Source organism: Syngnathus scovelli, chromosome 9 (assembly GCF_024217435.2).
Source record: "Syngnathus scovelli strain Florida chromosome 9, RoL_Ssco_1.2, whole genome shotgun sequence".
Taxonomy (NCBI): Eukaryota; Metazoa; Chordata; class Actinopteri; order Syngnathiformes; family Syngnathidae; genus Syngnathus; species Syngnathus scovelli.
The window spans coordinates 6,760,180-6,772,738 of record NC_090855.1 but is presented as its reverse complement, the minus strand read 5'-3'; the positions used below and the strand labels follow the sequence as shown (position 1 = coordinate 6,772,738).

The following is a 12,559-nucleotide window of genomic DNA, read 5'->3' as shown; positions in this document are numbered from 1 at the left end:
CACACTCCCTCTCTCGCGCACACACACACACACACGCACAAAGCCAGCATGCCCCTTGGGTCCCATGGAGAAGGCATCTCCATGGAAACCTCTGTACACCCACACCACTTGACTGCTGGTTTAACCATAAGAACTGAATGACTGACTGAAGAACAGAAAGGAGAAACAAAAAAGAGGGACCTACTACATCGTTTAATTAACAAATAACACAAACACAAAGGATTAAGGGATCGAGTGACCTCAAACACTGAACATATTTTTAATCATCTGTAGGCAATTGGAACTAAGCCTGAACTCTAATCATGTTTGAAACATGTTTTAGAAGATGCCAATTACTGAAAACATACTACAAAATCAACAAAGTGGCTCAAGGTCATGAAGTAGCCTCGACAGTATCCAGACCTTCACCAAATGGAAAACCTTAAGAGACACAGAAGACAGGTACAGGTACAGAGGAGTGGGTGAAAATCCCTCCTCGGTGAGATGACATGTTCATTTCACGCATAAATTGAGTCAATTGCCATAATCAATAACCAAGCATTCAATTTGATACATTCTTTGATAACTCAACAAAAAATGACAAATAAGTAGGCCCATTAACATGCTTTCTGTTGCTGTCTGAATATATTTACTCTTACATAGCGTCATCGGTTAATGATTCATAAAAGTACTGACGATATTGGAATAGAGTATTTAACCACCCTCCTCCCTATTTGCAAATACCATGGCTCTATTTTGTGTTAGAGAATTCCTTCCATTCGCAACGCAGTTGGTTCAGCTTCCTCTCGAAGAAACCCACATAGGTCAGTGACTAACAAATGACAGTGGGCTTCCAAAAATAAATGTCTAGCCCATAACAGCTGCATAATATAATCCACAGTAGAGGCTTGGCACAGCTCATATGAGAAAATAAGAGGTATTTCTCCTTATTAACAAGTCTACCACTCTCTCTAATCTTCTATTTATGTATATCGATGCAGCCACCAGCACACAGGAGAATCTCAACATGTTTATTACCTTTCAACTTTGGGACAAGGTGGAACAGTTGACCAGTGCTATCTCAGTCCTTGCCCAAAATACAATTTGCGAGAATTGAGTTGCAAGCATGGCTATAGAACAGAGCACAGCATTTAAAGTCATTTTGCTCAAGCATCTGACCAATGAGAACAAGTCAATGCTGACACTTCTGACATTGTATAAAGTACTGTACCATAAAAAGGTATTACTTACTCAATACTCCTCAGCTTTCAGAATTACATTTCACTCATCTGTACTGTACTAGAAGATAAATGGGGGGAAAAAAAATATGGAACTTTGGCAGCACTGCTGAGCTCATGGCTAACCACGTGAAGCTCTACCAAGGACAATTTTGTAATGACAGTCTTGGGAGGGGAAGTTTTATTTGCATCCGTCCATCTCACATTTTCCCATCATTTGAGATGCAGTAGGATACAGTAAAATAAAGTCATTCTTCTTTGGGGCAAATCTTGGACTTATACAAATGACATCTAAAATCTCTACACTACTTATTTTACTTGTTTCCAAATACTAGATTCTCATTTTAACTTCAGTGAGGGAAGCTTCCAACCAAACAACAGTAAGCCCTGCAACCAGAATATAAGCAAGTCTGCAAAAACACGACATGGTAGCCAATAATTATGGGTGTGTGTGCTGGGATTGGGAGACCGTCATTTCTAATTGTATACTTCTTTATACCTGCAAAATCGGTCCACCCAGTCTTCCTGTTTTTTACAGGTTTCTCCCAGTAATGCTGTTAGAAATCATTTATCCAGCCATCCACTGTCGCACAGCAGTTGTTGCACAAAGATGAACATAGAATCAAACAAATATTAATCAAGTTTTTAAAAAAAATCAAATTAGGGGCATCGAGAAAGTACAAAAACACAGTTACATTCCTATCTATGCTGTCTTCCACTACAAACTGAACAGAGCAAAACAGTTACACCTCCCATAGATGGATCATACATAACAGGCTGGCTTGAGCAAGTTGTCATGGTGCTAAATCGAGATTAAAATGGCTCTCGCGGACATAGCGTCCTGCACAGTTTAAAAAAAAGAAGAAAAAAAGCTATATATATATATATATATATAAAATATATATAGCAGTATAAATGTATGCTGTATAAATATAAAAAATATATAAAAAAGTATATGTATAAATAAATAAAATATATTAAAAAGTATATATATAAATAAAATATATAAAAAGTAAAAAAAAAACATGCGGAGAATGCGGGAACAATGGCAACTTCAATATATATATATATATATATATATATATATATATATATATATATATATATATATATATATATATATATATATATACACACATACACACACACACACTTTTTTTAAATATATATTATATATTACGTTTTAAGTGGACCCATAATATCATATTCTTATCAAGAATTCAAAATATTGCTTACTGCTTGCTATTCCATCGATTTTGTTAATACATGCTTTCCTTAATAACTTAGACCAAAACATCAATAGCCGTATGTGTAAACGTGAGCCAATGATTGTTTAAGGCAAGCAGTTTAATCATAACAATACAATAAAATCACTGTACGTATAGTTAATTTGGTGACGCTCTCGCGCACGTTCCATCACAAGCAATAGAAGCCACAATTAAACTGTTTGACTCGGTTTTTGTGCGTCGTCGGGGGGAGGTGAGGGGGTTCCATCATGCTCATACTGGAATTCTCTGTTGTCAGAAAACTGGTTACAAAAGAGAATACTTACACAATACAGTATTGTCCTGTAATTTTACTAATTCTACTTCTGTAGAAATATCTCTAAGTAATATTTTCCAGCCAATTAAATAATAACAGAGAAAAGTTCTTTGGGTGGGGTGCAATTGAAAAGGAGGAACGCGCCCCACCTGTCACTTGGCTGCGCGGTTAATTCGCATTGACAATAATTCACAAACAGACCGATCACTTTAATATGTAAGCAATAGCTAAATGAGCCAAGTCAACAGGGCAATCACAGTTTTGAACCTGTGAATGACTTACCCAGCCGACGGTTCTAAAGGTTCGGACATTGCGCGAAATCCAACTTGAGGCGAAGATTGCTCAAGAAGGGTCCACAGATCCGCTACTTAACCCAACCTTGCAGGAAATCCACCATACTTGCACTTAAGGTTTAGCATTGCCAGATTTGATCTATTTAGTTCCAATAAATATGACGTCTGCAACGACTGTGATATATTCTATCATAGGGTCAACAAGTAGGTGAGCAAAGATGACGGTACTCGCGTGCAAACAAAGCTGAGTGATTTGAAGGCCAACTACGACACAATAGTCGAACTATGACGTTTGTTTTTTGATTAACTTATTTCACAGAAGACGCACTCGCTCATTACCTTTTTCCGCACGATGTCAAATCCACTTGATTTAATCTCAACGCTCCCAATGTTGATTCACCTAAACTACAAGCAAATTTGAACAGTTTTCTTTTTCCTGCTTGATCTTTCAAAATAAAAATACGAACATTCACACGTTTTTTTTGTTTCTTTGTATTTAGTTTTGTTCAGCACAACAAGGTATGTAACATTTTGAAAAGTATCCTGGCTTAGTAAACGTCAAAAACGGAACATAATTTAGTCATGTCAGCACTGTCAGTCTGATATAATGTTGCATAATGACATGTCTCTTCTATTAACTTTTATTCTGAAACTAGTATCCGCTTTGATCTGACTCGTCCAGTAAAACTTGATGCAGCTGTCAACAATCCTGCTTTCGTCAGCATGTCGCTGGTCAATCATCCACGATGGTCATTCAGTAAACGTATAGACATTCGGACCAAAGATCATCTTTTACAGATGTATAGATGGTTTTGAGTCTGATGATACTGCACTTAAGTATGTTGTTAATGTTCATTTGCTTTTGGGTAAATTCCACATTCACAAAGCGAAATTTAACAATTCGTCTCCACTTATTTCTATTTTTTTTTTATCTGAGTTGACATCATGTGTCCATGTCTTGTCTCTTGTTTCCAACAAGAAAAGTGTACTGACCCTCGATCAAATTGAAATTGTATTTGAATATTAAGTACTGTGTAACATTTCTAAATTTGTCCTTTGACCTGTTATATATATATGTTCATTCTGCAAATGGAAAAAATTGAGCGTATGTATGCTATGCAACTGTTAAATAAATTAAATAAAAGAAAATAGAGGAAAAAAAGATGGCCATTCAAGGGAACGCTGAGTGGAGCGCGTGCACGTGTGTGACTCGTGTTTTGTGTTGTTTAAAGTTTGAGCTCAAACTCCAGTTGCAGAACCTGGCTTTAGGGGTATCTTACTTCTCTGGCATGTAACATTATTTCTCTGTTGAGCTTGGGCTCCAGGACCACTGAATGAGCACCTCCAAATGAGACAATGGTCCAAACCCAAGAAATGATGCCGTTCCTTCTGCAGATCAGGGATGACATCTGCAGAAGGTATTGTAATGTGTTTATTGTTATTGTTTGTGCAAAAGTGGGCGAGTATATACTGTACTTGTTGTGGTTCCATCATTTTTGGTTATCTCGGCACACACTTGTACTCACTTGATAAGGATCAACTCACGCAGGAAACAACAGCTGCACTGATGTTCCTTCTTGCGTGAAGCCTTTCGGACACTTAATACTTTCAACTGAAACATTTACTCAGTAAAGGGCATGAGAAAGGCTGCTGGTTTCCTGACAGCAAGACATCAATCATCATGTCAGGTGAATTTGACATTTTAGTTATTGATTTAGTGAGTACATTTACTCAGTAAAGGGCTTGAGAAAGTCTGCTGGTTTCCTGACAGCATGACAATTTTTACATTTGAGTGATTGATTTAATGATTATTTTGGGACATCATCGAATGATTATAGTATATCAACATACTGAATCCATATTTATGCTTGTGAATGTTTTGTTGTGTGGTCTTCATTGTGTAGTTTAGTTTAATTAACATGGGCCCTGTGTTGATTTGGAAGAGCTAAAGTATTGCTTTGTCATTACATGGGTTTAAAATAAATAAATAAATAAATAAATAAATAAATAATAAATAAATAAATAGAGACAGAAATCCAACAAGAGACAACATTATGGGGAAAAACAAACCCTCAAATAACAACCCAGCTAAAAGAAGGAGAAGCACAAAATAAGGTAAAATAAAAAATACACAAATGAAACAATAATACTAAAAAATATCCACTGCTTGTGAAGTCCTAATTACCTTGTTTTACGGTTACCGTGATGTAAAGAGAAACTCTTTCTCCCGTGTCATGCAGCAAAGTTTTGCACCAGTGTTTGATTTCTTTCGTTACTGCTGCACAGCAAGATCTGGAAAAGAAAACCTCTTTGGCTGTTAGCACACACATTTTAGCATCAGAGTCAGACCTGGTCTGTGTTTCAATATGAAGCCCAAGTTGCAATAAAGCAGGATATCGAAAACCTTTTGTCTGCAGATACAACTGTCACTCCCACGATGACGTACGATGACTACTATGAATTTGGAGTTACAGAGTATTCTCCCTGCGACACCAGTGGTATAATTGACTTTGGCAGAGTGTTCATCATCATTCTCTACTCTTTGGTTATCATCTTTGGCTTCATTGGTAAGTGTCAAATACGTATATTGTTTAACTAAGGACACAACCACGTTCCCACGTTCATGTTTCTCCCATTCTTTCAAGGTAATGTCCTTGTGGTGTGTGTCCTGGTGAAACATCGTAACCAGACAACCATGACAGATATCTGTCTATTTAACTTAGCTTTGTCTGATCTACTCTTCCTCATTTCACTACCGCTCTACACGCACTACACTATGGTGAAAGAGTGGACCCATGGTGACTTTTTGTGCCATTTCAGCGGTGGTTCCCTCAGTACCAGCTTCTTCTGCAGCACATTCTTCATGGTTGTCATGACACTGGACCGCTACCTGATTATTAAACATGACGCGAAGGTGACCAAATACCGCACAAGGAGAACAGGGTTCATACTCACTGTGGTGGTGTGGTTGCTGAGCTTCTGTGTATCCCTTCCTTCTTTCATCTTCACTTCAGAGACAAAACAGCCAAATGGGCTAGGTTGCAGTTATGAACCAAATAATGATGCCTGGCAGGTCTACAGTATCTTAACAAGGAATATTTTGGGTCTGGTGCTTCCTCTGCTGGTTATGGTGCTCAGCTACTCTAGGATCATACCTGTACTGATGAGAATAAGGAGTACAAAGAAGCTACGTGTTGTGAGGCTGATCATTTCAATTGTGGTTATCTTTTTCTTGTTATGGGCACCGTACAACATTTCATGTTTTCTGATGTTTCTGCATTCTAATCAAAATGTCCTAAATGACTGTGACTCCAACAAAAATTTAATATTGTCGGTAATAGTTACTGAGGCAATTGCAAACACTCACTGTTGCTTGAATCCCATCCTATATGTTTTTGTTGGACAGAAGTTTATGAGACGTGTCTTGCAGCTGATGAAATGTGTGCCTGGCATTTCTATCACCCAATGGCATTCATCACACTACTCTTCCCGAAAGAGTTCAGCCAGGTCCTCTGAAGGCACCTTTATCATGTAGCGCAAATTATATCTGTCAGTCCGTCTGCCCACTCCCGTCTTGCAAAGCGCAAGTACACATATACATATACGTACCTATACGTTGTCCAAGTATGTAGTATTTTACTTTTTACTTGGATAAAACTTTAAGCTTTAAGCTAACTTTTCACTGCTCTCCCACAATTCTTACAGAAAATGTTGGACTTGTATTTGTGCCTGTGTTTGTGTACAACAATGTCTGCTACAGGATGTGATGGAGGGTCTCATTGGTGTCGTGGCTCAGCCTTTAAATTACAAAAACAAAGACCACATGTCCTCTCAAGATTCAAATGTCAGTAATGTATATCGGATCAAGCAGACCATATCAAAATGTGTATCACCAATTTATTTCACGATATCTATAGCAATTGGATATAATCTTACTCCAGATATTTAAATTTCTGCAGTCTCTGCTTTGGTGCAGAAATCGCTCACAGATGACTCACTTTATGATAATCATGAAAGTTCATCATAAAGGGCTGGAAAGTACAGTGGTAGCTGTGAATATTGTCTTCACATACATTTGGGCAGAAAAGATTCATCATGTACTCTGGCAAAAGCCAGAAGATAATTGTTTAAAGGAGTATTGTTTATAAAGGAAATGTTTGATAAAATTACAGCTGTTGTTGACTTGTTTCATTTTTGATCATTTGTATTTAAATGGCTTTTCAAAAAAAACATGTTATAACATACTGAAATGCGTCACCACATTTAAGGGAGTGAAGGGTTAACACTTCATCCGAAAGCGAAAAACATCTGACTTCAAGCCGGAGCTGAAATGTGTCATCTGTAACATTGTTGTCAAGGAAGTGCCAACACAACACTTGTGGACGTGTCACAAAGCAATGTGCGACACTGCTTGAGTCTTGAGCAGAGTGCATTTGCTACATGACATTGTTTTTTTTTTCTTTTTTTAAACTTCCCAACCACTGACTTGTGGTTCTATATCTTTAAAAGCGTCCTCAGGAAGCTTTGCAACAAAAAATATAGCCTCCTCGTCTCTTAAGAACAATATAGCTGGCAATTGTAATTTTTTTGCTGTTTGGAGGTGAACATTTAATGACCAATGTGATCAATCTAGGATTACTACCGACATCATATCTTGAAACCACTCAAAGGTAAGGTTCTACTTTTGTTTTGTATCAACAGAATGACATAGTGAGTTCACAATGTCATAGTGTGTTAATGTGTGTTTTCCATTGAAATGCACACAATCAGTTTTTACAAATGTTAAGTCTTGTTTTATTTATCCTGTCCACCTATTTCTAAACAGAATATATTATATTATAATATTTAATACTGTGATATGTCACTGTATTAAATATTATGATTTAATTTCAAGTAGTATGTCTAAATGTAATATTTTTTTCCATTTAAATATTTAATATTGAAAATTGCAATTTTAATAAGGCATATACTATTATAATAACAAACTTATTTTATATTTTACAGACAACCATGGCCAAAAGTGCTTCGGTTCTCAGTGGGTTGAATGAGAGCGTCTTTCCAGTGGAATTAACAAGGTACCAATACATTGCTCTGACAACACTCTTGATAAGTCTGGACACACAGGTTTTAAAAGCGAAACGATCGACATGTATTGTTTGTACATGTGATCATTAGAGAAGTCAAATGCACAATTATCAGTTTTAAAACGATGGGCAGTCTGTAGGATAAAAGTAACGATCCTAGTTACCCATCTGTGCCAGACTGTACTATAAATCACATCCAATTGAGAGGTAAACATTTTAAGATGTTAATGTTCATCATTTTGCTTCCTTTAGGCCAATTTCAACAGCCGTTGCTGAAAGCACGACATTGGATGACATGGACTACAGCCTTATTCCAAATGACGGCTTTGGGGTGTGTGTGTACGAGAAGCACGGAGCTTCTTTTCTTCCAGCTATCTACTGTATATTTTTCATCCTGGGTTTTGTTGGCAACTCTTTGGTTGTCTGGGTCCTCGTCTGCGAGATACGACTTCGCAACATGACGGACGTCTGCCTCCTGAACTTGGCCATCGCTGACCTCCTGTTGGTCGGTTCCCTACCATTCCTGGCCTACCAAGTTCATGACCAGTGGATATTTGGGGACACTATGTGCAAAGTGGTCCTGGGTATTTACTACATAGTTTTATATTCAGGCATTTTTTTTATCGTGGTAATGAGCATCGACAGGTATTTAGCGATCGTCCATGCTGTTTACGCCATGAGGGCACGCACGTGCTTCTTTGGGATAATTGCTGCAGGCGTCACATGGGTAGCTGGATTTTTGGCCTCTTTTCCAGAGCTCCTCTACCTAAAACAGCAACCTGACCTCATGAACGCCACGTTCTGCTACGCTGTGTATGAACCACCCACTCCGGACAACTCCGATAGTTACTGGCGTGTTTTTGGTCACATGAAAATGAACATTTTAGGATTACTCATTCCCATGGTCATTATGTCCTTTTGCTACTTGCAAATTATCAGGCGGCTGCTTTCCTGCCAGTCGTCTAAAAGGCAGACCATCCAGTTGGTGGTCATTGTGGTGGCTGTTTTTTTCATATGCTGGGGGCCCTACAACATAGTGGTGTTGTTCAAAGCGCTGGAACTCCTGCAAGTCTACACGGAGTGCAAAAGCAGCCAAGTCATCAGATTGGCCATACAAATCACTGAGGTCGTCGCCTACTTTCACAGCTGCCTCAACCCTGTGCTGTATGTTTTTGTGGGCCGGAAGTTCAGGAGGCACCTGCTCAGGTTGATCCACAGACTTCCATGTGGTTTGTGCCAGCTTGTCAAGGTCTTCATACCACAGCAACAGAGCATCAGGTCCGATATCTCCCGAACCACCAGCTTGGTTGAGAGGAGCACTGCTGTGTGAAGTGAGGTCATCATTCAGTTTTGGATCATTTCATTATCTTCTTTTATCTGAACACACATTAAAAACATTGAGCGAGCTCTTGCAATGGATTTAGATGATACAAGTGATGTGGGTATATCTTGTAGAAGGCAACTTTGTAATGTCATTGAATATTTTTTCTAAATTGCTTGGTGGAACTGAATATAAGTGTAACATTTGTGCAATTGTCAACCGCGACAGGAAATCAGTACAGAGACACCTTCATACTCGTGCGCTAAGACGTGCCGACACAATTTCAGCTCCATCTATGGGTTTACGCAAACAAAGAAAACCACAGCATGCAAAACAAAAATGAATGCTCTAAGTGTACTCATAGGTTTTTGCATACATTGTACTGTTGAAGATAAAATACGCAACTCACTCTTACCTGCAAAATAAAAAATATAACATTACAAAATTGCACTGGAGGATTTATCAAAAGAAACAGCTGTTGCTCTGTGAACGTTTAATGGCAAAAATAACACCACAAACTAAAATATTTACACTTACATGTAACATGTAAACACAGTTTTCTGTACATAGGAATATACATGCAAAAGTAAAAATGAAGTCATCATACAACATTCAAATTGACATTGCCGCAGTCAGTGTTGCGTATTTCAAATATGAAACAGTCACTCTTTGAGGTTTACATCCTGGCTGGAGGCAAAATGCCCTCTGCCCCTCTCTGTACATCTTTACATCACAAGCAAGAGTGGGATGAGGGAATCACAAAGGCAATCAACATATTTTGCTTAATAGAGGCTTTTACATAATTAGATGAATATTTTTTAGGGAACCCAGACACACACAAAGAAATAAAAAGGGCATCTATAAACATTGTAGAACTCAGTATGTTTCTTCAGATTAGTTGACCTAACTCTTCCAATGAAATTTTTTTCATTTGACGCACCACATCTTAACCGCCACTCTGGACTACGAACTAAATAGGAGGACATGAAACAAAAGGAAATGTCTCCTAAGTGGATTAGGCACCCCATGCTAAGCTCATGCTATATTGCTTAAGGATACAAACATAAAGCAAGCAAAGTGAAGTCCCGCCTTAACGCAGCAATGAAATCACCAAACATTCTCATGAAATAATAATAAATAAAATGTTATGAATGTAAACTCTTAAATATCTGGGTTCACTGTGCTCTCTATAAGTTAACACGAAAAATTAGAATAATACAGGAAAACAAATAGAAAACTTTGGTATTATTATGGAAACAAGCAATGACAAAGGAAAAGCATAAGTGCCTGACTTTCTTTTGAATACATACACATTTTACATTGTTGCCAAAGCTCTCATTCAGCTGGGCTGTTGCAGATATTAGTACTGAACTTAATACAAAAAGAGTTAACACAATACAGACGTCTATTGCAGTACCAGTTACGTACATGCCTTTATTTCCTTGAAAGACTACAGCTACAAAACAATTCTTCATAAATAGTTGTTCAAGCTGCAACATTGCACGTGGAGACCGACATAAAATGAGTGCATTTCTAAATTAGTGCATCATCTCTGCATCACGAATATGCCGTCAATGAAATAAAACTTTGTTCAGTGGCAACAGATTGTTCATAAATGACAAATGAAAAAGCGAGAGTAATTTATTTACAAATAAGGCGAAGAAGCTTTGCCTTGAACGTTTTAGTCATTAGCTGAAACAACTCCAGCTTTGATGCTGAAGGCAAGTACGGGGACAACACGCACTATTGCACTCAAAGTGACCACAGCGGAATACTTGGTCTGATCTTCACGTTGCCATGACAACAAGCGGACCTCACTGATGAACGCCACTCGGTTTGTACATGTTTGTTTTTATTCTTCGACTTACTTACTGCTGTTGTATTCCTCAAAGGTTACTCGCATGTTTGTTCCCTAACTGTACACGGTTTCGCTTACAAAAAGTAATCTCTTTTTACAAAGACAAAGGCTTCTCCTGTGGTCAACTAAAAGCAGCCGGACACACACAGTATTCTATATCCTTTTATAATTATACGACTCGCAAGAAAAGATAAACTTGCCTTTGTGTCCGCTAAGTCAGGTTTGGAAGTCTCGCAGGGATTCCAACAGTTTGTTGTGCAGGCATAAACACAGTATGCCAAGGTTAGGAGGGAAGGGGCGGAGTCAAAGGGTTTATCAGCAGAGGTCATTCAGTCAGTCAGCAGCAGCAGGACACTTGTGGATCAGTGAGGGAACCTTAGTGTGGAAGAGATGAGCATGAGAATACACAAGTCTGCACGCCAACCATTCCATCAGAGATTGGTTAAGAAAAGCAAACCAGCCGGCAGGGAAAAGCTTTCGCCCCAGGTACTTCCTGTTACACTTGATTAAGCAAGCGACTGTGAAGAAACGCCTTCAATGACCCAATGGGCCGGGCATCATTCAGGTGTTTCCGTCTGTCAATGAAAGAAATGAGCCGGGACGTGTCCAGATGCGAAGCGGTATTTTGGCACGGCGGAAGCTGCATGCGATTTGAGGCAGCGTAGCCAACATCCCTGTCCGCTACGCCGGGTAGGCGGAGCCACGGATCCCGCAGGCAGGAGCTCGCTGAAGGCCGCTGCTCGGGCTCCCCCTGCAGCAGCAGGCACACAAAGTCGCGGGCGGCTGCGCTCACGCCTTCAAAGTAGTCGTCAGGGAAGCTGAAGTCCAGGCGGCAGATGTTCAGACAAGTCTCCTCCAGACTCTCGTCCAGGAAAGGCGATGCGCCGCTGAGCACGACATAGGTCAACACACCTGCGAGACACATCCCCATGATATGATAAGCAGTAATGAAACAAATTATTTTTTCACGCACTTTTGTGTGGTTCCGCATTAGTAGATTTAACTATTGGCGAAGGTGGCAAAACCCCATTTTATTCGCAGTATTTTCTTTCCTGGTCACCGACTTATCCATGATATTTTTAAATCTATTCATCTATGGATCATATATATTTGTAAAAAATATATATTAACATAGCTTTTGTATTGAATGTCTTTCGAGTGTGTGGGTGGGTTTAAACAATGTGGTGAGTTGTTTCAATATGAGTCATCAAAAGGTTAGGAAACTACACTTTGAGCTGCTTGTC

The 12,559-nt window shown here is 38.8% G+C and overlaps 4 protein-coding genes across 7 annotated transcripts in view; 2 read left to right on the top strand and 2 right to left on the bottom strand.

The window, feature by feature from the left end:
- cobl (cordon-bleu WH2 repeat protein) overlaps positions 1 to 3,498 on the bottom strand; it is a 30,074-nt gene extending 26,576 nt beyond the window's left edge. For 2 of the 4 annotated variants that reach the window (XM_049730585.1, XM_049730588.1), the window contains exon 1: positions 3,042 to 3,373. In XM_049730585.1, the coding sequence (XP_049586542.1) occupies positions 3,042 to 3,070 (29 nt within the window). In that variant the 5' untranslated portion in view covers positions 3,071 to 3,373. The other 2 variants (XM_049730586.2, XM_049730587.2) reach the window with 2 other exon arrangements.
- Positions 3,499 to 4,579: 1,081 nt separating this feature from the next.
- Positions 4,580 to 7,221, top strand: LOC125975280 (C-C chemokine receptor type 1-like). Its single transcript, XM_049730599.2, has 3 exons — positions 4,580 to 4,740; positions 5,470 to 5,619; positions 5,698 to 7,221. The coding sequence occupies exons 1-3, from the start codon at positions 4,734 to 4,736 to the stop codon at positions 6,585 to 6,587; spliced, it is 1,047 nt and encodes a 348-aa protein (XP_049586556.1). The 5' UTR covers positions 4,580 to 4,733; the 3' UTR covers positions 6,588 to 7,221.
- Positions 7,222 to 7,368: 147 nt separating this feature from the next.
- LOC125975279 (C-C chemokine receptor type 1) lies at positions 7,369 to 10,295 on the top strand. Its single transcript, XM_049730598.2, has 3 exons — positions 7,369 to 7,722; positions 8,057 to 8,127; positions 8,389 to 10,295. The coding sequence occupies exons 2-3, from the start codon at positions 8,063 to 8,065 to the stop codon at positions 9,464 to 9,466; spliced, it is 1,143 nt and encodes a 380-aa protein (XP_049586555.1). The 5' UTR covers positions 7,369 to 7,722; positions 8,057 to 8,062; the 3' UTR covers positions 9,467 to 10,295.
- The window catches only part of triob (trio Rho guanine nucleotide exchange factor b), a 68,335-nt gene continuing 65,711 nt past the window's right edge, over positions 9,936 to 12,559 (bottom strand). The window contains exon 61 of the mRNA XM_049730580.1: positions 9,936 to 12,227. Coding sequence (XP_049586537.1) covers positions 11,812 to 12,227 — 416 coding nt within the window. The 3' untranslated portion in view covers positions 9,936 to 11,811. The remainder of the gene's footprint in view (positions 12,228 to 12,559) is intronic.